This window comes from Triturus cristatus, chromosome 1_2 (assembly GCF_964204655.1).
Source record: "Triturus cristatus chromosome 1_2, aTriCri1.1, whole genome shotgun sequence".
In the NCBI taxonomy this organism is placed as follows: Eukaryota; Metazoa; Chordata; class Amphibia; order Caudata; family Salamandridae; genus Triturus; species Triturus cristatus.
The window spans coordinates 749,124,740-749,146,693 of NC_140580.1; the positions used below are offsets into that span (position 1 = coordinate 749,124,740).

General features: G+C 42.7%; 1 protein-coding gene across 1 annotated transcript in view; it reads right to left on the reverse strand.

Annotated features, from left to right (window-relative positions):
- Positions 1–21,954, reverse strand: part of PDPN (podoplanin) — a 253,936-nt gene that overhangs the window by 27,189 nt on the left and 204,793 nt on the right. The window contains exon 4 of the mRNA XM_085608687.1: positions 1,232–1,343. Coding sequence (XP_085464813.1) covers positions 1,232–1,343 — 112 coding nt within the window. The remainder of the gene's footprint in view (positions 1–1,231; positions 1,344–21,954) is intronic.

Genomic DNA, 21,954 nt, shown 5'->3' on the forward strand with positions numbered 1-21,954 from the left:
TGCAGAAAGGCAAGAGAAGTGCTGAAAGAGGCAAGAGAGATACTGAAAGAGGCAAGAGGTGAAGAAAGAAGCAACAGAAGTGCAGAAAGAAACAACAGAAGTGCAGAAAGAAGCAACAGAAGTGCAGAGAGATGCAAAAGAAGTGCAGAAAGCAGCAAGAAAGGTGCAGAACGAAGCAACAGAGGTGCATAAAGAGACAAGAGAAGTACAGAAAGAGGCAAGAGAGGTGCCAGAAAGAGGCAGGAGAGATGCAGAAAGAGGGAAGAAGGGTGCAGAAAGAGGGGAGAGGGATGCAGAAAGAACCAAGAGAGGTGTAGATTGAAGCAAGAGAATTGCAGAAAGAACCAACAGAGGTGCAGTAAGAGGCAAAAGGGGTGCAGAAAGAGGAAAGAGAAGTGCAGAAAGAAGCAAGAGAGGTGCTTAAAGAAGCAAGAGAACAGCAGAAAGAGGAAGAAAGGTGAAGAAAGAGGCAAGAGAGGTGCAGAAAGAGGAGGAAAGGTGCTGAAAGAAGCAAAAGAATTGCAGAAAGAGGCAAGAGAGGTACGGAAAGAGGCAAGAGAGGTGTATAAAGAGGCAAGAAAGGTGCAGAAAGAGATAAATGTGCTTAGGTTAAATGTCACCACTTTAGTGCAATGGTTCGTTTCTTTCTTGCTTTTATCACAGAGAAAATATTTTCCCTTTGTGTCCAAACACCTTCCCCGCAATCCCCCAATCATTTTTTGGATCTTCCCTTCCCATTCCTACCATGAAAAATATTTGCTCATTCTTTTTACAAGAGTAAATCTCTGGCCATATTCAGTCTGGCAATGAGGTAAAAAATAGATGGCGGATGCACAAAGCTCTCAAGTCCACGGGTGGTCTCAAATTTTCAAGGGCATTCCCATTGTGGAAAAATCCGCTTCATGCCTCTGGCATTTCCTTTACTGGTGCACAATATTACACCATTTTAAAGTAATATTGTGCAAGAGTAAATGGAGTTATGATCCCAATGCCACCTTTGGTGTAAATCCCGCATTCTTAAATTAGGCCACACACGTGCAATTTGAACTTACAAACATATATGGAATTGGGATTTTAGCCCTGGGTCTCCAGGGACCAACAAAATAAAAATAAATAATAACAAACAAAAAAATATATATATACACACATAGTCTCTCAGACCATACTTCTGCTCAAGTGTTCCACAAACTCCACAAACCATGCAGAGAAGTGTCAGCAGATCTTTACTTACGAGTACCTCCCAGACATTTTCTTCACAATAATGATGATGATGGCACTGAGAACCCCAACAGCTAATAATACTCCTGCAATGATTCCAAAGATAGCAGCTGAACTCAGGGATTCTGTGAAGGGGAAAAATAGGAACAGTGGCATGAGTCTATTTATATACTAATGTGCAACCCTTGATTAAGAGAAACCATTCTTAAATTGTTTTAACAAATAATGTCTATTTTTTAGTTCAAAAATCTATTATTTCAATTCCTGTTCACATTCCCACAGTCCATGTACATGATGTAGATCAAACATGCCATTATGGGTTGCCTTATCTGTCAGCTTCAGGCATTGCAGCAGTTTGTCAATGTCATTTTTCGTCCTTATAGACACCACGTATGTTCGCTTACCTAAATTTGGTATCCTCCATCACATATGGCAGTGTGGTTCATTGGGAGCTTGACTAAAATTACAGTATGCAGGTAAAGTGTTCCCTCTCGGTTCAAAGGCACATTTGTCCCTCTTCAGAAGGTTAGAATGTTCCTGGCATGCAAAAGTACTTGGGAATCAGCTGCTGGCAGTTGTATTTTTTTGGCTACTCACTTGTTTTGAAGATTTTAAAGATTAGTTCAAATTATTTCCAATTAAACCTGTTTTGTAATTAACACTTCAATGTGAGCTGCTTTGTGTGCTACCCTGTCTACTTTCTTCATTGAGAAAATTAGGAAAATATATTAATGTTGCCCATCAGCCTGCCCTGAACACCCTCATACATCTTCAAGAGCCTCCCCACCCAGCATCCAAGAGCTAATTAAGGGATTTCAAGACCACCAACTTTTTGGATTTGGAAAAAACTGTGAAATTGATTCAATTGGGTTTACCAAAGGACCCTTGTCCTTTTCATATTGTATCGCTTCATCCTAATTTTTTCAGCTCCCATTTAGAGGAGCTTTTCTTCCCTGCCTCAAAAAATCTTTGGCTGACCATCGGACCTCTCTAGCTTTCCTGTTTCTCTGCTGCCATTCATTTGGCTAAAATTCTTGAAAACCTATTAACCAGGGGCGGCTCTCTACTGCGGCGGAACAGCGTCGCCCCACCGCTCATGGAGCAGTGTAAACGAAATAATTAAATGATAACAACTGCAGTTATCATTTTATTTTTCGTATCATCTGGCTAGGGGTGGGGTGGGGTGGGGTTTGGCTCCCCTGACGTCGGGTAGGAGGAATGGTTGTTGGGCACTCTGTAAAATGCGGCTGACTGTTTGACTGGCCCTCTCAGCCCTCTACAGCCTGCATGGAGAACATGCGCAGGCCCCATTCCCTGGCTGAGCGCCGAACCTCGGCACTCAAACCAATCACAATGCTGCAATGCAACATTATGATTGGCTCAGGGGAGTCTGGGTGCTTACCAATCACAACGCTGCATTGCAGCATTGTGATTGTTTGTGGGGAGCCTGGGTGCTTCCCAGAAGAGACGCACTCCACATGGGAGAGACGCGGTGAGATCAGGTAAGTGATTTTTTTTTCAAACACGTCTCACCCCATACCTTACCAGCCGCCACTACTATCAACCATCAGTTATCTGTATATTTGGAGTCAAACAATCTTCTGGATTCATAAACGTGATTTAGGGCTGAGCACAGCACCAAAGCAGCTCTATTAGCAGCAACCAATAAGACCAGGTTGAGTATGAATGAGGGCAGGCCAGCTTCCCTCATCCCACTCACCCTCTCTGTGGCTTTTGATACAAAGCAGCATGCTAATCTGATCAAAACACTGCAAGAGATAGGGATATTCTCCAAAACTCTGGCCTGGTTTCACTTGGTACTTGGTACTATCATACAGAACACAAACCATTCATATCTTTCTATTCTTATCCGACCCAGTAATCATCCCATGTGGAGTGCCAAAGGGATCATCTCTTAGCTCCACACTCTTTAAAATCAATATGGCACCTTTAGGCACCCTCGTTTGAACCTTTGGGTTTGAAATTGTATCCTATGCTGATGATACTCACCTTTCAGTCTTTATTGTGGAAAATTCAGATACCACGAGGGGTAAGCTCTGTGATTGTCTTAGCTCATTAGCTGTGTGGGTGATGGGTAATTGCCTTAAAGTGACAAGACCGAGGTCATATTGTTTGGAAAAGCAAATCCATCCGGTCCCCTAATTGCTCTTACATTTGCATATGTCTCACCTTGCTTATGCTCTAAACCCAAATGGTTTCCTTTTTTCAAAAATGTGTTTCTTATCTCTGTCTGTTTTCTCTTTAATTGCTTTCTCAAACTATTTGATTCGAACTACATATACATCTAATCAAATGGTTTAAACTATTCACTGATTACCAAACAGATAAAAAGCTTACCTATGATAAAACTAGCAGTCCACTTTCAATTCCAGATATTTTGAAAACCTCTATAAATATCTTTAAAAACCTGCCATTTCCCATGTTTAGATTTTCGCTAAAAATATAAATGAAGCCACCAGATATAAAAACTTTGATTTAGTTACTTATCCAAACATTTGATCACATTATTGTAGCTGCCAGGATAGCCAGCCATATTCTTTAACTAACAGATATTTTATAGATAATTGCATCAAGACCTAGTGTGAATTTGTTTGTCATGTTCTGGGCGCTGAGAATGTCTGTTAAACCCCCATTCTGATTTCCCAAGGAAAGGGTGACTCCTCCCAGTAGCTACAGTACCTTCCAACACAGATTAGTATACATGAAAGGTGACAAGTGACTTCTTCTGAGGGTCCCAGTTAGGAGCAAAAACACACAAAGTGTAACCCCATCCCCAACAATCTTGTAAATCCTGATTGAAGAAGAAGATTAATAATGAAAAGATTAGCACAGCACCAAACTCCTCCTACCATCAGGAACGAAACAAGAGGCAGGCAATCATACCCACAAGTGAAATATAGAAGATGGGTCCAACTGGAAGGAGCAAAAATCAGGGACAAAAATTGTAGCAAGAGACGATGCATGCGGCGGAGAATAATGAAACCAATGTGTTGCCTTGCAGCCTTTACTTGTACGTGCCTTCTAATATACGGTACCAACAGGAACTGACATCACAGGAAAGGGCTCTGTTTCTTAGTATAAATAAAGCACCACCTGGAAGACCATTCATAAGGGTCGTATGTAGCTCTTTTCTGAAAATCATGGCATTCACATGGTAAATGACGAAGTTTAACATCTTTCAACTAGCGCTGCATTCTGCGATGCAACTGCCACAGTCCATGCCCTGTACTCTAAGCCTCTCACAGAGCATTCCTACTGGTGACAATGAGTAAGCAGACACCAGACCTACTCATGCGGCACGAGCACTCCACGAGCACAGTGTCTCAGAACATGCTGCAGTGCTTAATTTGAGCCGGTGGTTTCCGGTGCTCAGCACCGGCACTTAATTGGTTTCAGGTGCTAAATTGTCAACACCATTATGACAGTCTGCCACATTGTGGCGCTGCTTATCTAACTTAGAGAGGAGCAGAACAATGGTTGTTTATGAATACAATATACATTAAAAAATGTACTAGTGCTTGCCTCCCCAGCCATTCCTTTAGCTTTGGGGACCTGGAATAATCTTAACAGTCGCACTTGCAGGTGAGAGAGATGGTTAGTAGTTGTTTTGGTACCGCCATTGGCAGTGATGCCGGGGACAATGGGTGCAAGCTGCAGTGGCCTCTAGATCAGGGCACTGGCACTTATTGTTTTAAAAAATTAAGCACTTATGCTGTCTGACAATGCAAGCAGCCCTCTTTCCTCTTAAAGTCCCGCAGGCCCGCCAATAAGCTCTCAGCTCAGTTCTCGGCACGGATCTGTTGGGATGTTGGTTGATTCATTGTTTCCCCCATACCAGACCATTGCATTTAAGATTGGTGACCAGAGATTGAAAGATATATTGGACGTTCAGCTAAATAAAGCAACTCCCCTTTTGGCATATATTAGACAACGAAATCTATCATGATTCTTTTGCCATCACATTTGAAGTCAAGAGAAACAAGGATTGTTACATCTCTTCCATATTTCATGTTACTACTGTTATTATTTATCCTGTAATTTTCCTTACTGGAACATGGAACATTATACCTACGTAGGGAGGGGAAAGGTTTCTTATGTTGCATGTGATGATTCTTCAAATGATCACTCCTTCGGAGGTACAGAGTCTGGAGTTGTTGTGTCTATCCAAGATTATTTTAATATATCAGAGGCTGACAAAATTTGCTCACCAAAATGTATGGTAAACATTTTAGGAAGAAAATTGGAACTCATGGCAGACTCTGGATCTCCTTGGACTATCATTACAAAGGAGTATTGTTCCCAGTGTCTGGGAGAACTTGTTGATATCAATTTACTATGCGAGCCTGACATTGTTGCTTTTAATTTTGATGGCTCTAAAATTGATTTTATAGGTTTCAAGGAAGTACTTATTGAGTTTAAAGGTAATTCCGCCACCATTAAATTATATGTGGCATTCAAAGGGGTCAATGTGCTAGGCTGGCATGACCAAGCCAGATTAGGCATTATTTTGAATCCTAGAAACAAAGAACCAGTTTCTGTACTTGCTCTGTCCTTATCCAGTATAAATTTTACACATCTATTTCCTCACGTGGTTTCTGATAAATTTAGGAAAACTTAAAGGTTTCAGTCATAGAATAAAAGTCAAGGTTGGTTCAGTCCCTGTAAGACAAAAGTTAAGAGGAGTTCCTATCAGTATCAGAACGGAATTAAGAGACATGTTAGATACCATGGTTAAGGATGATGTAATTGAAGAGATAGAGTCTTCAGAGTGGGTTTCTCACATTGTTTTAGCCCTTAAGCCTGATAACAGTATTAGGCTATGTGTGGACTTGAGGGCACTCAATACTAATTTAGTTGTTGATTGTCATCCTCTCCCAAACATCAATTAAATGTGCGTATGTTAGATGGCGCATCTGTGTTTTCCACTCTTGATCTTCGGTCAGCTTACCATCAAATTGAACTTACGGATGATTCGAAACATTACACTGCTTTTATAACACCCCATGGTCTTTTCCAATTTAAGAGGATGCCCTTTGGTCTTGCTTCGGCCGCATCTGTATTTCAAAGAGCTATGTATCATATTTTTAAAGATCTGTGCACGTTTACCAAATGCTTCCAAGATGATATTTTGATATTTTCAAAAAATGAGGATGAACACTACCATCATCTTAAAGAAGTGTGTACTAGGTTAGGTGATTTTGGTTTAACACTCAAGGCCAGCAAATGCAAATTCTTTTGTGAATCTGTAGAGTATCTAGGCCACACACTTTCTGGTGAGGGTGTGGTACCCAAGAAGGCTTTAGTGGATGCTATTATCAATGCACCAGCTCCTGATAATAGAGAAAAACATTTCTCTTTTGCAGGGCTGTGTGAATATTATAGTAAGTTTATACAGAACTTTGCCACCAAAATGGAACCCCTCAGAGAATTGATGAGAAAATCCTCTGAGTTTAACTGGACAGATAAACAGGAAGCAGCCTTTAGACAGATCAAAGAGGAAATTATAAATGCTCCCACCTTAAAGTCATTTTGTCTCAATAAAAAGTGTATTATTACAGTGGATGCTAGCCTTTACGGACTGGGAGGAGTCCTTAGCCAGTGTGCTGGTAAAGATGAGTGGTGTGTAGCTTTTGCATCAAGGACCCTCTCTGAGACGAAAAGGAGATATGCTGTAATTGAAAGGGAGTTATTGGCATGTATCTGGGCCATTGAGCATTTTCGCAACTATGTATGGGGAAGTAGGTTCACACTTAGAACTGACCATAAAACCCCTGTTAGTATTTTATATCCAGGGGGTGGTTGGAATTCTACTGCCCGCATAGCTCGACTCACTTCTCGTCTAAAGGAATATGATTTTGAAGTGGCATATGTTCCAGGCAGGAACAATGTCACTGCTGATTTTCTGTCAAGATTGCCCTGCAATGATATGAATGTCTCTTCTATTGAACAGGACATAGATATAATTGCCACGATAAAAGATTTTGTGTCTCATGAATTTATAAAATTATCTGAGAGTGATTGGACATTGGAAATGAATAATGACCTTTTGTGTCTGAAAATTTTTGATTGTGTCAAAAATGGGTGGCCCAAGGAAAAGTATGTTTCTGCTGACCTTGCTCCTTTCTGTCGTATATATCTGCAGACATAGAAGAAAGCGATGATTTGCTTTTCAAGGGAGGTAAGATTATTCCTCCTGTATCCATGCAAAAAGAAATTTTGTTACTTACTCATCAGACTCATTTAGGTATGTCCTCTATGAAGCGACTGATCAGGGCCAATTTTTGGTGGCCGGGCCTTGACAAAATGGTAGATAGGACTGTCAGAGAATGTCCAGAATGCATCAACAGTGATAAAATACTTAATCTGCTCCCCTTAAACCTATCTCATGGCCAAATGTTCCTTGGCAAAAGGTGGCTTTTGACATTTCTGGGCCCTTTAGAAATCTGCCTTCAAATGCTCGTTTTGCTTTAGTCATGATTGACTATCATTCTAAATGGCCAGAGGTCAAATTTGTGGCTAATGCTTCATCCCAAGTGATTATCACTTTCTTTAAGGAAGTTGTTGCACGTGAGGGTTATCCTGAGGAAATTGTAACTGATAATGGGATACAACTCACATCACATGAAATGGAAGATTTCTTTCATATGTGCAATATCAAACATGTGACTACTTCTTTATACGAACCAAGGGAAAATGGTCAAGTAGAACGATTTAATCGAGTTCTCAAGGATGGTGTTCAGTCAGCTCACATGTCCAATGAACCATGGTTAGATTTTGTTAGGAAGAAATTTTGGATGTACCGTATCACTCCACATTCGATAACTGGTTTAAGTCCTTTCAGATTATTGAAGGGAAGAGAACCTTCATCTGAAATCTGTCCATGGTAGATTAAAAACAATCAACAAAACCAATGACATGACCGATATCGATCTTGTTTTAAGCATGTTGAAGATAAACAAGATGAAATGAAAAGGAGGTTTGACTCTAAAATGAATGTCAGAGTTCCTGATTTTGTGGTAGGGGAGTGGGTCAGGATCAGGAAGCCTGGGTTTTGACTAAAGGTTATTCCAAATTTTATCATCCAATCAAGGTTGTGAAGGTTTGCAAAAACAGTGTTATTACCCAAGATGGTAGGGTCTGGAATGTAAGAAGAGTTGCAAAATGTAAAATTTTACATCATGATAAATCATTTGTGTTTCAGAAACCTACTGATGTTTCAAGTGATGTTTATCATTCTACACAGTCAATAGCAACTAGAGTTAAGAGCAATTTTCGCCCAAAAAAATTACTTCGAAGGTATTTGAATTAATCATCTTTGTTTTGTAAGAGGGAAAATGTGTTACATCTCTTCCATATTTCATGTTACTACTGTTATTATTTATCCTGTAATTTTCCTTACTGGAACATGGAACATTATACCTGCGCTGTATGACTCATGTTCCATGTTTCAGAGGTGGCAGTTTACCGGTTCTCTTCGTGTACCAAGATGTGCTGTGTCTCTCTCTCCACATATCTACAAATACATATTTAAATCTACCAGCTTGCTTGAACTTCAATACATTACAAGGATGCTTTTACCATTTGCAATGTTCTCAATGCCTAAAGTCCAGGCAACGTATCTATTAACGTATGTAGCATTTCCATGTAGTCGTTTGCAGTAGACAATACCTCGTAGCCTTAAAATGCCTCGGTGGACCAACATGGCTGCCAGCGAGAACATTTAACCAGCGTCACAGCCTTGAATTGTAGCCTTCATTGATCAAAGAAATGAGCACCTATGTATTGTGTGGACTCATGGGGCTGTTTTACACAAAGTACCCCGGGGCTCATGGGTGATTGCACCTGTTTTTGTTCCCCTGGGGCACAGTGGCATTACCGAAGTGTCCACCGATACTTGCGTGGTCCCTTCTGTAATATGGATCATGCCAGTGCCCATTTTATACCTGCACCATCCCAAGGGACCATCCTTCGTTTTCATGGGGAAAGGCCTAATGAAAACTAAGACATGCCTATGCCACTTTCATTATTCAAGACACACAGGGAACAGGGACAAACAGACTGTTAGGAGGTGTATTAATTGTGCGCCACAGAGGATTTGGTGCGTACTCAGTGAACCTGCAAGATGCCATTTGGCAGGGAGACATTGGCATAGCGCAGGACCCATGCAGGCAGTGTTCTCACACACTGCACTATCCTGCAGGGGGTACCTTCCACTGCTGTCAAAGCAGTCCAGCCCCCTAGAATTAAAAGGGGGGGGGGTTGGTGGTTTCAGACCACTGCTCATCCTTGAATGCTGCCCTGTCCCCTGGATAGGCATGGACTGTGCTTGGATTGGGGACAGCACAATTTATTTCTATTTGCACCAAGGCATACGTAGTGCACAAACCAGGGCCGTGCATCATATTATTAATGTGATATCGCCCATGCTTTTTCTTACTACTGTATCTGTCTCTTTTGTCATGGTTCCCTGTGTCTTATGTTTGGTTCCATTACTTCTAATGAGCACAGACTTTCTTGGTAATTTCTATTAATCAATTTTCTGTTTTACAACAACACTTATGTGATCAGAAATCTGTAAAGATGTTTTTCTGATAAATTTCAATCCTAAAATGTGTCTTAGTAGCCTCATGTTCCCTTTAAATATCTTTCTTTGGGTCCTCTAAGCTTCTCCAAGAACTTTTAAAAAAGTTCTGCACTTACTGGCTCTTGTTGATCCACCCAGATGGAAAACGACATATGCTAGAAAAAGAACAGTCTCCAGGAGACGGCTTAAAGAGGGAAGATAATACAGCCCTATGTTAGCCTCTTGCTTCCTTAGTGTAACTTTGTTAGCAAAGTAAACATTTTTGGATATAATTTCAATATTTCATTAACTCCAGTTCCCCGAGGCCTCATACCTTCATTTCACTGAAATTACAATTTTGGCTTAGCCCAGGTTCACTCTAAAGTCAAGCAGTAAGTTCGCTCTTCGATCTGTTTTTGCAAACCGGTGGATTTTCTGGAAAGGATACATTTCTGACCTCCTGGATGACTTCGACACCTTTTTGTGATCCTTAAGTTGTGTCCCTTGGCATTTGTATTACATTTCTGCTTTTGATTTCCGTTCTCTTTCTGTTGATGGAGTATTTTCATTTCATTATGAATGATCTGCTCCCATCAGAAGTTGAAACTGTATTTTCCTCTGAGCATGAGCATGAATTTTACTCTTTCTGGATGACTCCCACCAGCCTACTTTGGCTGAGCAGACAAGTGTTGGGCACATCTAACTATATAACTAGACTCATTTTACCCTTGGGCCCTTTGCATCCAATAGGTAAAAGAGCCCAGGCAATGCCTTTTCAGAAGATGGCACTTTATTAGCCTGTCATCCTCAAACAAGCCAGGAATGATACCTTACTGTGAACCCTGTAAGAGCCTAATTTGTATCTATGAGTTACATGACTATCTGGACCGTATCAAAAGATGTTAGAACTGCATCATCAGTGTTTACTCCCCACACCATGTTGCAATCTGTTGAATCATTCTATTCTCCCGACTTCTACATGAGGAATTTTCCAAAGTCAGAATGAATAATAATGGAGACCATGAGCATCACTGACTATGACCTCTCCTGATCTCAAGGACATCCAAAACATAGCTGTTGGACTTTGCCCTTCTTGCAGGGTCATCCCAGACCTTTTTGCCTTCCTCCTGTATTTTTTTCTGACCTGTTGTTGGTGGTTTTATGACTCTTGGCACTTTATCACTGCTGATCAGTGCTAAAGTGCATGTGTTCACTCTTGTAAACTTGATAAGATTGGTCTACACCTGTTTGGTATATTTAATTTACCTATAAGTCCCTTGTACAGTGGTATCCCATATACCAAGGGCCTGTAAATTAAATGCTACTGGTGGGCCTGCAGCACTGCTTGCACCACCCACAAAGTAGTCTTTCAATTCTGTCTGTGCACACAGCTTACTGCTGCCGTGACGTGGCATGTAAAGTTGTTGCCACGTCCGAACTCCTCTTTTTGCTACATATAAGTCACCCCTAAGATAGGCCCTAGCTAGCCCTATGGGCAGGGTGCTGTGTAGGTAAAAGGTAGGACATGTGCCTTAACTGTGTGGCATGTCCTGGTAGTGACAAACGCCTATTTGGTTTCTCACTGCTCTGAGGCTGCCCTCTCATAGGGTTGCTTTGGGGATTCCCCAATATGTGCTTCAGTGTTAATTTCTGATCTGAGAGGGGTAGTGTGACCATGTTTGGAATAGTAGTGATAAATCCTGCTTATTGGTGAAAGCAGATTTATTATTACTATTTTAGAAATGTCACTTTTAAAAGTGGGCATTTCTGTGTGCTATGTGTCTTTGTGCCCTGGCTGGATGTGTATTGACCGTCTGGTTCTGACTGACAGGGGAGAGGGGATGTGCATTCACTCCAGCCAGTCAGCCAGACTGTTGTAAGATGGCCGCCGCCGAGTAGGAGCCTCCTGAGGAGCTGCAGGTTTTGGGGTTACAAATTTGGTAGTTTACCCTGGAAAAACCAAAGCACCAGCCCTCCCCCGCCTGCCCCAGGACCGGACTGCAATGACCTACTGAAGCATACCGCTGAAGTGGCACAAAAACATCCAGCTTACCTGCTGGATCGACTACCGCTGTTGCTCCGGCTGCACCCACGCCGCCCGCGCCCCGGCGCTGCTCGACTGTCCTCCCTCTGCGCGGCCGGTCTGCTACTGGGGGGCAGATGTCCATTTCGATGAGCCTGTGGGATCGGATGCTGTGGGCTCCCCCGATCTCGTGCCGACCGGCCTCTTGAAAACCGATGATAGAGCTCCCCGGGCGCCAGTCGGGACTCCGTGTGCAGGAGCCATTGGGAGGCTCTCTGGCTGGTCAGAAGAGACTCGGAAACGGGACCGTGCCTGCTCCCATCATTCCATGCCCTTGAGGACCCGACCGGAGCCCCGGCGACCTGCATCTGAAGGGTGGGTCTTCTGGAGTTTCGAGATCTCCTGGCGCCAGCGGGGACACCGTGTACAGGTGCCACAGGGGTCTCACCCGCTGGCCAGAGGAGCTCATCAGCGAGACCCTGCCTGCTTCCATGGATCGACATCCGGGAGGACCCGACCGGAGCCCTTGCGACTGCACCCGAAGGGTGGGTCCTCCTCCTCCTCCTTCCCCGGTGGATTGTCGTCTCGCCCAAATTTCTGCAAGGGGGCAATGTCTACTGGGACCATTTGCTGTCTGGCGCCATTTTGATGCCTCTGCTTTTCCCTACTGTTAGCCCGCCTGTCTCGCCTCCCGTATGACGTCTGGGACTATTTGGAGGTTTATTCATTTTATTTTGATTTGAGCGGAGGTAAGAACTACTCTTTTGAACTCATATGCACCCCGCCACTTTGGGACCATCTCCTAAAGACACTCTTGTCCTATCCGCCATCTTAGCGTCCTTGGTCCGTACCTCTGGTCCCGCCGGTCTCCAGCTGGGTGACCTTTTGGATCTGCTCCTTGTTTGTGAATATTGCAGATGCCCCTGAACCCATCACGTTGCGTCATACCTACCTCCCGTGAGTACCCTCATGTTTTAATGCCATGGTTCTTACTGTGCTACATTGTATTTAACCTCTGTAACTCTGTGTAACTTGTTTCTTACTAATACTCTTGTAAAACACTCTGATACCTCTGGGTCTAGCCAATATCCCTGGTATTCCTGCCTGACCTCAAAATGGCGGCCAAAATTTCCCCCGGTCCGCATCTTCCCTTTTCTCACCCCAACATTTATTTCCAATGTTACTGCAGACTCCATAGTCTGCTAACGCTCTCTCCACTCTATGGCCACCAACATTGGCTGCATTGGGGCAGCAGCCTCCCAGGCTACTGACCCAGCGTCCCAACTCTCAATTCCACCAATCTGCAGTGAAAGTCTTTTCTATACCAGCCCGACTGTCCCTAAAATGGGCTCTATGAATGTGCCCCTTGCCAAAGCACTCCTTCGCCCCTTGTTGGGGAGGGATCCAGCATTTATGACCTGAAGTCTCAGAGACCCCTCTGAGAGAGTCCACAGTGATAAGGGAGTCACACATAGTGGAGGATTGGGAATTGCTTCTGTAACTCATGTATCTCATGTAATTACGCTCCAGAAACTGATGTAACCTTGTAACTATGCTTTGAAACAATTGTCCTTCCTCATGTAAAGCGCTCTGATACCTCCGGGTCTAGCTAGTGCTATTTAAAACTTTTCAAATAAACTAAGGGGGTTGAGGTGTGTCCTGCCTTTCGTGGGTGACTAATCGCTGCCTGAATAGACCTTGGATGAATTTAGAGTAGCGGGAGGAGTTTTCCCTTATACCTGAATAGGCCTGTTCTGCATTTGGAGTGGTGGGAGGAGTAGGGCTGTGCCTTCCTTCCACAATGCTGGCTCCACCCCCATGTGGTGTGTCTGGAGCTAGGACTTACAATTTCAATGGGGGTTTTGTGCACTTCTACAATGTGTCTGAAGTGCCCCCAGAACAAAGACTTTGGCACTATTAGTACAGGGGCTGTGACCCCATGAAGAGAAGAAGACACTGCATGGGACTTGTGACCGGAGGAACCACCTTGAACGGGACTGCTGGAAGTGCTGACCTGCTGCCTGGGCTTGGGGAGAGACTACCACTTTGCCTAAAGAATCCCTGTTCTGGCCTACCTTTGGGCACCTTGCTGGTGTGCCCCAGTGATCTCCCAGGAGGGCTGCTTAAGCCCCTCGTCCTGACCAGTAGAGCGCTGGTGAGCACTTTGTGTTCCCTTTATTTGTCTCCAGGGGGGAGACAGGCTGAGCGCTGTATTGGTTGTTGCCCAAAGGGCGCTGAGTGAGTGCTAGAATTTATGTCAGCCACGGTGTGGGCTCCCCCTGCCCTGAAACCAGGAAAGGGCGCTTTTGTACAGCAGTGCAGCTGGGGCTCTGCTACGTGGCCCGAGCTGCCCAATGGCGCAAGAAGGATGAGGATTCCTGGGCTGGAAAGTCCTCTGCGTTGCCTAGCAATGCTGACATCACTGGGGGCAGGGGCAGCCGCTGTAGAAGGCACGATGGAGTAGAGCAAAGCCTACGGAAACTTTCCTCCGAGTCCTGCTCCTGATCTGCAGGGAGCTGTTGTGGTGAACAAGGGTGGCACAAGGACCGCACTAGAAGAGGAATGCTGGACAATGAGCCTCAGTTCCGGACCAGGTACAGGGCTCAGTAGGACCGGAGAAGCTGCGTTCATCAGCGGCTGCCCCACAGCCGTGCTGACCCTATTGAGGGAGATCCCGAACGGGGCCTCCACCTGTATTACTTTTGTTGGCCACACTTTCAGTGGGCCGGTGGCCCGATAGCCAACACTGCTTGGTTGCGGTAGCTGCGCCACACGTTCGTAGGCAGCCGCCGCCCTATGGGTGCTAAGCGTGGGGCTCTGTGAGGGTTCCCCACCCAAACTCAGCAACCGGGGTGGCCTCCCCTTTGTGGTTGTCCCTACTTGTGGGGCCCAGTGTTGTGCTCGAGGATGGGGTGAGACCTCAACAAATGCCCCCCTGGCTAGAATTTATGCATTTCCTGGTGTAGGGAGGCACGTGGCCCAGAAGTCTACGGAAAAGACACCAGGTACCCTTATAAAAGCACAGGTGCCGCTCTGACGGTTGTTCTATCATGTTATAGTGTGTACACAGGTAATTCATATGTGTTGTGCCCTGATGTAATGTTGCATATTGCGAGGATATTCATAGTGATGGTGGATTTATAGTGTGTGCACACAACTAGTCTTTACTAGAGTGCACTGCTGATAATGTTTATGCATAATGTTTTCTGCTAAGTGTAATCCTACCAGTAGTTACTGGTCATCCTAACTGTGATGTTTATGACAATTGCCCTGTTGGCAAAGTGATTTGTGTAATCTATGTGATGTCATGACATGTGCCTAGTGGCACAGTGAATTATGTGATTGTTATCTAATGTGTTTTTATGAATAATACAAAGGATATTTGTATAAAACCTTGTGTGGAGTCTCTTTTGTGGTGTGCCTAGTGTGTCACTGTTGTGTGAGTGTGTTGCGCAAACGCTTTACACATTGCCTCTGAGATAAGCCTGACTGCTCTGTTAAGCTACCAAGGGGGTGAGCAGGGGTTATCTTCGGTGTGTAACTCCCTTGCCCTGACTAGAGGGGTGGGTTCTGCCTGCCTTAGGTGCATACCCTAGCCAACCAGAAACCCCATTTCTGACAATAACCCATGCAGATAATTTGTTTCATGTAAAGATCAATAAAATGCATGTGATTAAGTGACATTTTGGTGTTGGCTGAGAGGGTCAATCATGTTCTGTGGGGTTCCTTTTCTCTGGCTGTGCAGCACATTAGATTGTTTTAGAAGCCACACGTGACCTCAAAGCCCTATTATGTGCTGCAAAGTAACAATAATATCACCCTTTTAAATCCAACCGCTAGATCATTTGAAAAGATTTTTGTAATTGGGATTCTATTAAATTGCTCTTTGAGGTTACCAGTTTCCTCTGTTTCCTCGTTCGAACCTACATGGGAATTAATTTTGCCACATGCTTTAGATAACTCAATTTGGAGTTCATCTTCTTTTTGAGTACTACACGTGCACGTTTCCTCAATAATGCTGTCTGCAGTGTCCATACGACTGCAGTAGGCTTTGGGAGATGCTGAAAGGTCCTTGGTGAGCCATACAATTACCTCTAACATTATTTATGTTCCTGCTCGCTACCTACTTTCAATTTCTCCTTTTTAGTATTACTAGCCCTATTTGAGTGTACCAATACTTTGGTTGAGTAGCTAGTAGCCTACCTGTCGTTTTCCCCTACACACAATCCAATGCTTTCAATCGAACAGTGAAAACATTTGCCCTCTTCTTGAATAGATTTTTGAATTAATAATGAAACACCATCATGCAACACTGATTGTGCCACTCACTTAAGCATCCCCTTAACCATGTCTCATTCCTGGCACAGCAGAGCCTGTGTGCGTAGTTTTAAACTGCCATGTCGACCAGGCAAGTTAAACGTGTTGCCAGGTCTAAACCTTCCTTTTTCAAATGTCACCCCTATTGTAGGCCTGGACAGCCCAAAGGCAGGGTGCAGTTCATTTAAAAAGTAGGACATGCACTTTTAAGTTTTCACTACTGCAAGACCTATCTCTCCCATAGGAATACATTGGGATTACATTTTATAAGTGTAAGTCTAAATCACGGCTTATTCTGAAGTTAGATTTTAAATTGCATTTCTGAGAATGTCACTTTTAAAAAATTCGTTTATTTATCCATCCGGCACTCTTATTAACGTTTTCTGGTAATTTCGTCTTATTTATGGTGTGCTGCTCCCTCTTTTAGTGTTTTGTCTAGGAACACTATTTATGAAACATGAAATCAGGGGAAAGTGACGTCTCTCACTTCCAAGTAGCAGGTGCGCACAATTATCCTTAGACCCGTTAAGGTCTAGTCATATTTAATCTGTTTTATAAAGAAATCCATTTAATCCATTGTGTTTATGTTCATTTCATTTATTATTCTTATTCTTCAAATTGTCACGTTTACTCATTTCTTTAGTAAAGCAACTAAATCTTTTTACATATTCACATGTTCACACTACCCAATGCATTTCGGGTCAATGAAAAAGACCCTTCTTCAGGGGTCTGTAACAGAAAAATAAAGGAAATATAATGAGCAATTCAGTCGTCTAATCATACTCTTTCAGTATTTGACTCTATCTAATATACAAAAATTGTCAATGTATCTCGTTTATAATAAGGTTTTCATTATTCTGTCAGTTGGCGAAGTCTAAAAATCTTTACAACTCTATACCTTGAAAATCCAGTGCCTGTATTACCCCTGTCAATGTTTAAATAAAACACCTGAAAAGATAATCCTAATGAAATAAAGTTCGTGCTAACTACAATTCATTAACATTCAAATTGCAAAAAATATATCTGAAAAATGAAGACTAAAAGCTAACATATCTAAAAGATGAAGGCTGATTTCTTTATAAAACAGATTAAATATGACTAGACCTTAACGGGTCTAAGGATAATTGTGCGCACCTGCTACTTGGAAGTGAGAGACGTCACTTTCCCCTGATTTCACTTTTAAAAAATTGGCATTTTCTTATTTTAGCCACTTGGTGCCTGCTGCCTGTCTCTGATCACTGCCTGGGTGACAGATGGACTTTGTGTGTTACCTCTAGACAGCCACACACAAAGGGAGCTTAGGGAGCTTAAGTGTGATGTGATGGGCCATCCTGGCAGATTGTATGGAGGAGCTGGGCACAGCCTCACACTTACACATGAATAGGCTGTGTCCTGTTCAAGCGCAAAGGGCTGCATACTGCCCTGTAGTGAGTCAGGATTCAGGGCAGGAAGGAAGGACCTCTGTGCACTCTTCCAACCCTGCCCCTGCACCTGGACCATTGGAAGTGGGTCTGTATCCTCTGCTGCGAGAGCAGAATCAATGCATCACCACCAGGGCCGGCTTTAGCACTGGTGGCGCCCAGTGCGACAATGTTTCTTGGCGCCCCCCCCAAAGACCACCTCCGCCACGGATTCCCTCCCTACCACCCTTTAACAGTCTCCATAACCACTCTCTCTCAGATGCATTTAATTAATTTTATAGCGTCACTCATAAAAGTGAAGGGTGTCAGAGCACTTTACATAACACACACATTACCCAGAGACAATCAATCATGGGTGTGTAAATCAGTGTATAGGAAATGTGACATAAGACAGAGGAAAACAAGGGGTGGATTCACATGTCATCCATATTGGTAGGTAGTATAGTTGAAGAGTACTTGGTCTGGAGAAGCACAAACTCTGAATTTAAGATGTAACACAATGGGATTGGGGCTCTCTTTAATAGCAAGAACTGATTTGTACCCAACATTAGAATAATGAAACATTAGAATAATGAAAGTCTGGGGAAAAAAATCCATACACTCTAATCTCTACCTTGAAGTCTGCACGCAGGTCTTTGATGACAGTTAATAGCTCACCGTAAACTGCAACTAACAAAATTAAGTCTCTGACAAAAGCAATAACCCACTGACCTGTTTACATTATATTCACTTTGTGATCTGCATGCTACATATTCTTTGCAGCAGTCATATTAACCCTCTGCGCTACCTTACAATGAATAAAAACTTCCATGAGTCAACACTTCTACTAGACAAAAACTCCGATCACACCAAGAAGAATATTAATCACCGGAGTATTCTTGACATTTTAATTGTTGCCTGAAAATTGATGGAGGCCTGGAATGCAGCAGCAGGTGCTTTTAAGCACAATATAAATTAGCAAACAGGCGCCCCCATGCGAAGTCAGCACCCGGTGCAGTGGCACCAGTCGCACCGCCCTAGAGCTGGCCCTGGTCGCCACGGTTGTGGCAACAGGACTGGTGCATCACACTCTGAACCAGTGCATCGCCATCGGAATCGCCGCATCTGAACCACTGCTTCACCACCACTGCAAAGAGATGATCGACGCATCCCCTCAACTGCGTGAAGAAACCCGGTGCATCAAATTTGGAACCATCGCATCTTGGAACCAGTGCATTGTCCTCAGAATTACTGCATTGAAATCGTTGCGTGAGAAAATCGATGCATCACCTCGACTGTGGGATCGACACAGATGCATCGCTTGTCTGCACCCCACATCTGTACTGTTATGATCAGGATCAAGGTACTTTTTTTCAGTGGGCCTTGCGGGGTCCCTGTATCGGGTCAGCTCCTCGTCACAGTCGGCCTGAACTTTTGACTTTGTCGTGGTCCGGTGCGAACAGTTATCCCAAATAGGCGCCTATTGCTTCTAAGCGCTATTTTCACAATTAATCTTTAAAAATTCATATCTCGACTTTTACTTATTGGATTTTTGTTGTTTTGGTCTTGTTCTATTTTTCTAATCTGGTGTGGAGTCTTTTTTGTGGTCTTCTCACTGTGTTACTGTTTGAAGTTAAGTCTGACTGCTCTCTGCCAAGCTACCAAAGGGTGAACACATGATAATTTAGGGTGTGTTGTGACTTACCCTGACTAGGATTGTGATTCCTGCTTGGACAGGGTGCATACCTTTGCCAACCAGAAACCCAAATTCTAACAGTGGAGCACTGAAGGGTAGCAAGCTACGCTGTGTAGGTTGTGTTATTGGAATGGTGCTGCCTTTGTTTTTTGATCCTATGTGAGAAGTATTTCCCTGACATGCCTGATTTCCAGTGAGGTGTGGTTAGCGTGTTATGGGACACAACCCTTAGTAATGTGGTGGATGAAGTGGTTCGTATGAGCGAGAGGAACAAGGTTTGTTTTCAGACGTCTGGCAGCTTTGAGAATCTCTTAAATGTCAAATATAAAATTCCCTTTGAGTATATTTATTTACAAACACTCCACATCCATTCACATACGTCAAACCAGACACAATGGGGGCAGAAATTAGCATGATATCGAAACATTTATGAATTCTATTTAATAAAAAATCTTTCAATCACAAATACATTGAGTTAAAAGATACTGGAAACATAAATCATACAAATTTCATAATATAAAAATTGGAAAGGACTTAAAAAAGACAATCACATTTGTCATCAATGCATTCATTTGTAAAAGTACATAAAACCAACATATTGCAAAATAGCAATTCTTTGTCAGAAAGTGGTCCCGCATGATACAAAGTTATCAGCGAAGTTAACTTTAACTTGTTTGGTAAATTTATAAATGCCAATATTTCATGCGTACATGAGATCCTTCAGTGGAGTCTTGTGAAATTTTGGCGATAAAAAGCGACCCCTCTCTTTTGGGTCCTCACGGATATTTGCGCACATATCCGTGAGGACCCAAAAGAGAAGCGCTGCTTTTAATTGCAGACGATTCACAAGTCTCCACTGAATATTTCACCACTGCGGGAAGTTTTTCAACTCCCTAAAACTAATCCATGCTGATTGATTTCAACAGCAGGGACCTTGGCCATAAATAATAGAGAAGTGCGGGTCAAGGGGCATATTAGAACTAGCCTCTATACATACCGGCTGAAGGATCTCATGTACGCATGAAATATCGGCATTTATACATTTACCAAAAAGGTTGAAGTTAACTTCGTTGATAGTCAACAAATGGTGCCTCATCGAGTTCTATGTGACCGTTCTTATGAAAAGTACATAGGAGAGGAGAAGATATAAGTGTTTGTCCTGAAGAAGGTGGTACTGTTGTTCTCAAGCCACCGAAGAGCGTTGGTGCCTTGTTTGCTTTTAAATTTGTCTCATACGGGACCACTTTCTGACAAAGAATTGATTTTTTGCAATATGTTGGTTTTATGTACTTTTGCAAATTAATGCATTGATGACAAATGTGATTGTCTTTTTTAAGTCCATTCCGATTTTTATGATATGAAATGTGTATGATTTATGTTTCTAGTATCTTTTAACTCATTGTATTTATGAATGAAAGCTTTTTAAAAAAAATAGAACTCATAAGGGGTTTAGATATTCTGCTAATTTCTGCCCCCGTTGTGCCTGGTTTGACGTATGTGAATGGATGTGGAGTGTTTGTAAATAAATGTACCCAAAGGGAATTATATATTTGACATTTAAGTCATACTTGGAGCCCTGTCCCTTTTGATTCTGTGGGGCCCCTCTCATTGTATTTCAGAAGCTTTGAGAATCTCTACAGGTCCCTTAGTCTGGTATTTCTTAAGATCATAGTCTTAGCTGGTCCTGCAATTGGTTGTCCAGCCTGATATCTTGTTTGACGTTTTGGCCCTGAGCAGGCGTTGGAGAGAGAAATGAGGAAGAGATCTGCTTGGATATGCTTTGGTAGTATCATTCTTTGTCTGAAAGACATTTTGAGATCTAAGGAAACAGTGATAGGCCTGATTACGGGTATAGGTCCTATTTATTGCACCTGATAAATAATGTTATCATGGGTTGCGTTATTTATCGGGTGGGATAAATAGCACCTGTTATCAGTTTGTGGGAATAGTATGTGGATTTTGGTGTTTTACGTACCAAAATCTGCATAAAAAGCTAAATACCATATGCTTTTCCCCTGTTACATTTCGGCTGGTTTGACCTGGCGAAAATTAAGAAGATTAAGGTATTAATCACATCCTATAATTACAGGATGTGTTAAATACTTTTCAACTCATAATTCCAACTACTACATAAATAGGGGTTTACGCAGGGGTCAGGATACACAAACCCACTCATAAATATTCTCATACTGTGCAGCTAGTTGATTCCTGCAGTGATGAATTAGATTAAAGTCCTCTATTTGGACAGTGATATGGGACAGATCGCATAAGTTATTCTATGCCAGTTCAGTTGTTGATGGCTTGTTTACTTGCTGTTGCAGTACTGGGCAATGGACACGATCATTAGCATATATGTCTTATGTGAGTATGAGATAATTTAGCTATTGCTGGCTGCCGTCTGCTGAGTGTTAGTGTGCTACAGAGTTGTACAGAATTGATATTATTATATGGTACCCAGTCTACCTACAGGTAAGCCACTCTTAACTTACTTGGATATAGAAAGTAGTTGGGTTGTTCCATATCTGTGGGTTGTAAACTATGATTCATACATTTTTTTAGCCTATGCAAACATAAAGACATTACACTTAAGTCTCCCTTTCCAGTGGAAGCATTAGCACATAAAAGTCTGACAACTGATGACATTTCCCTTGTTCATCCTCAGGACTTGAACTATTTTGTACATTTATGGCATGGTTTCAAAACCTGCAACCTTTAA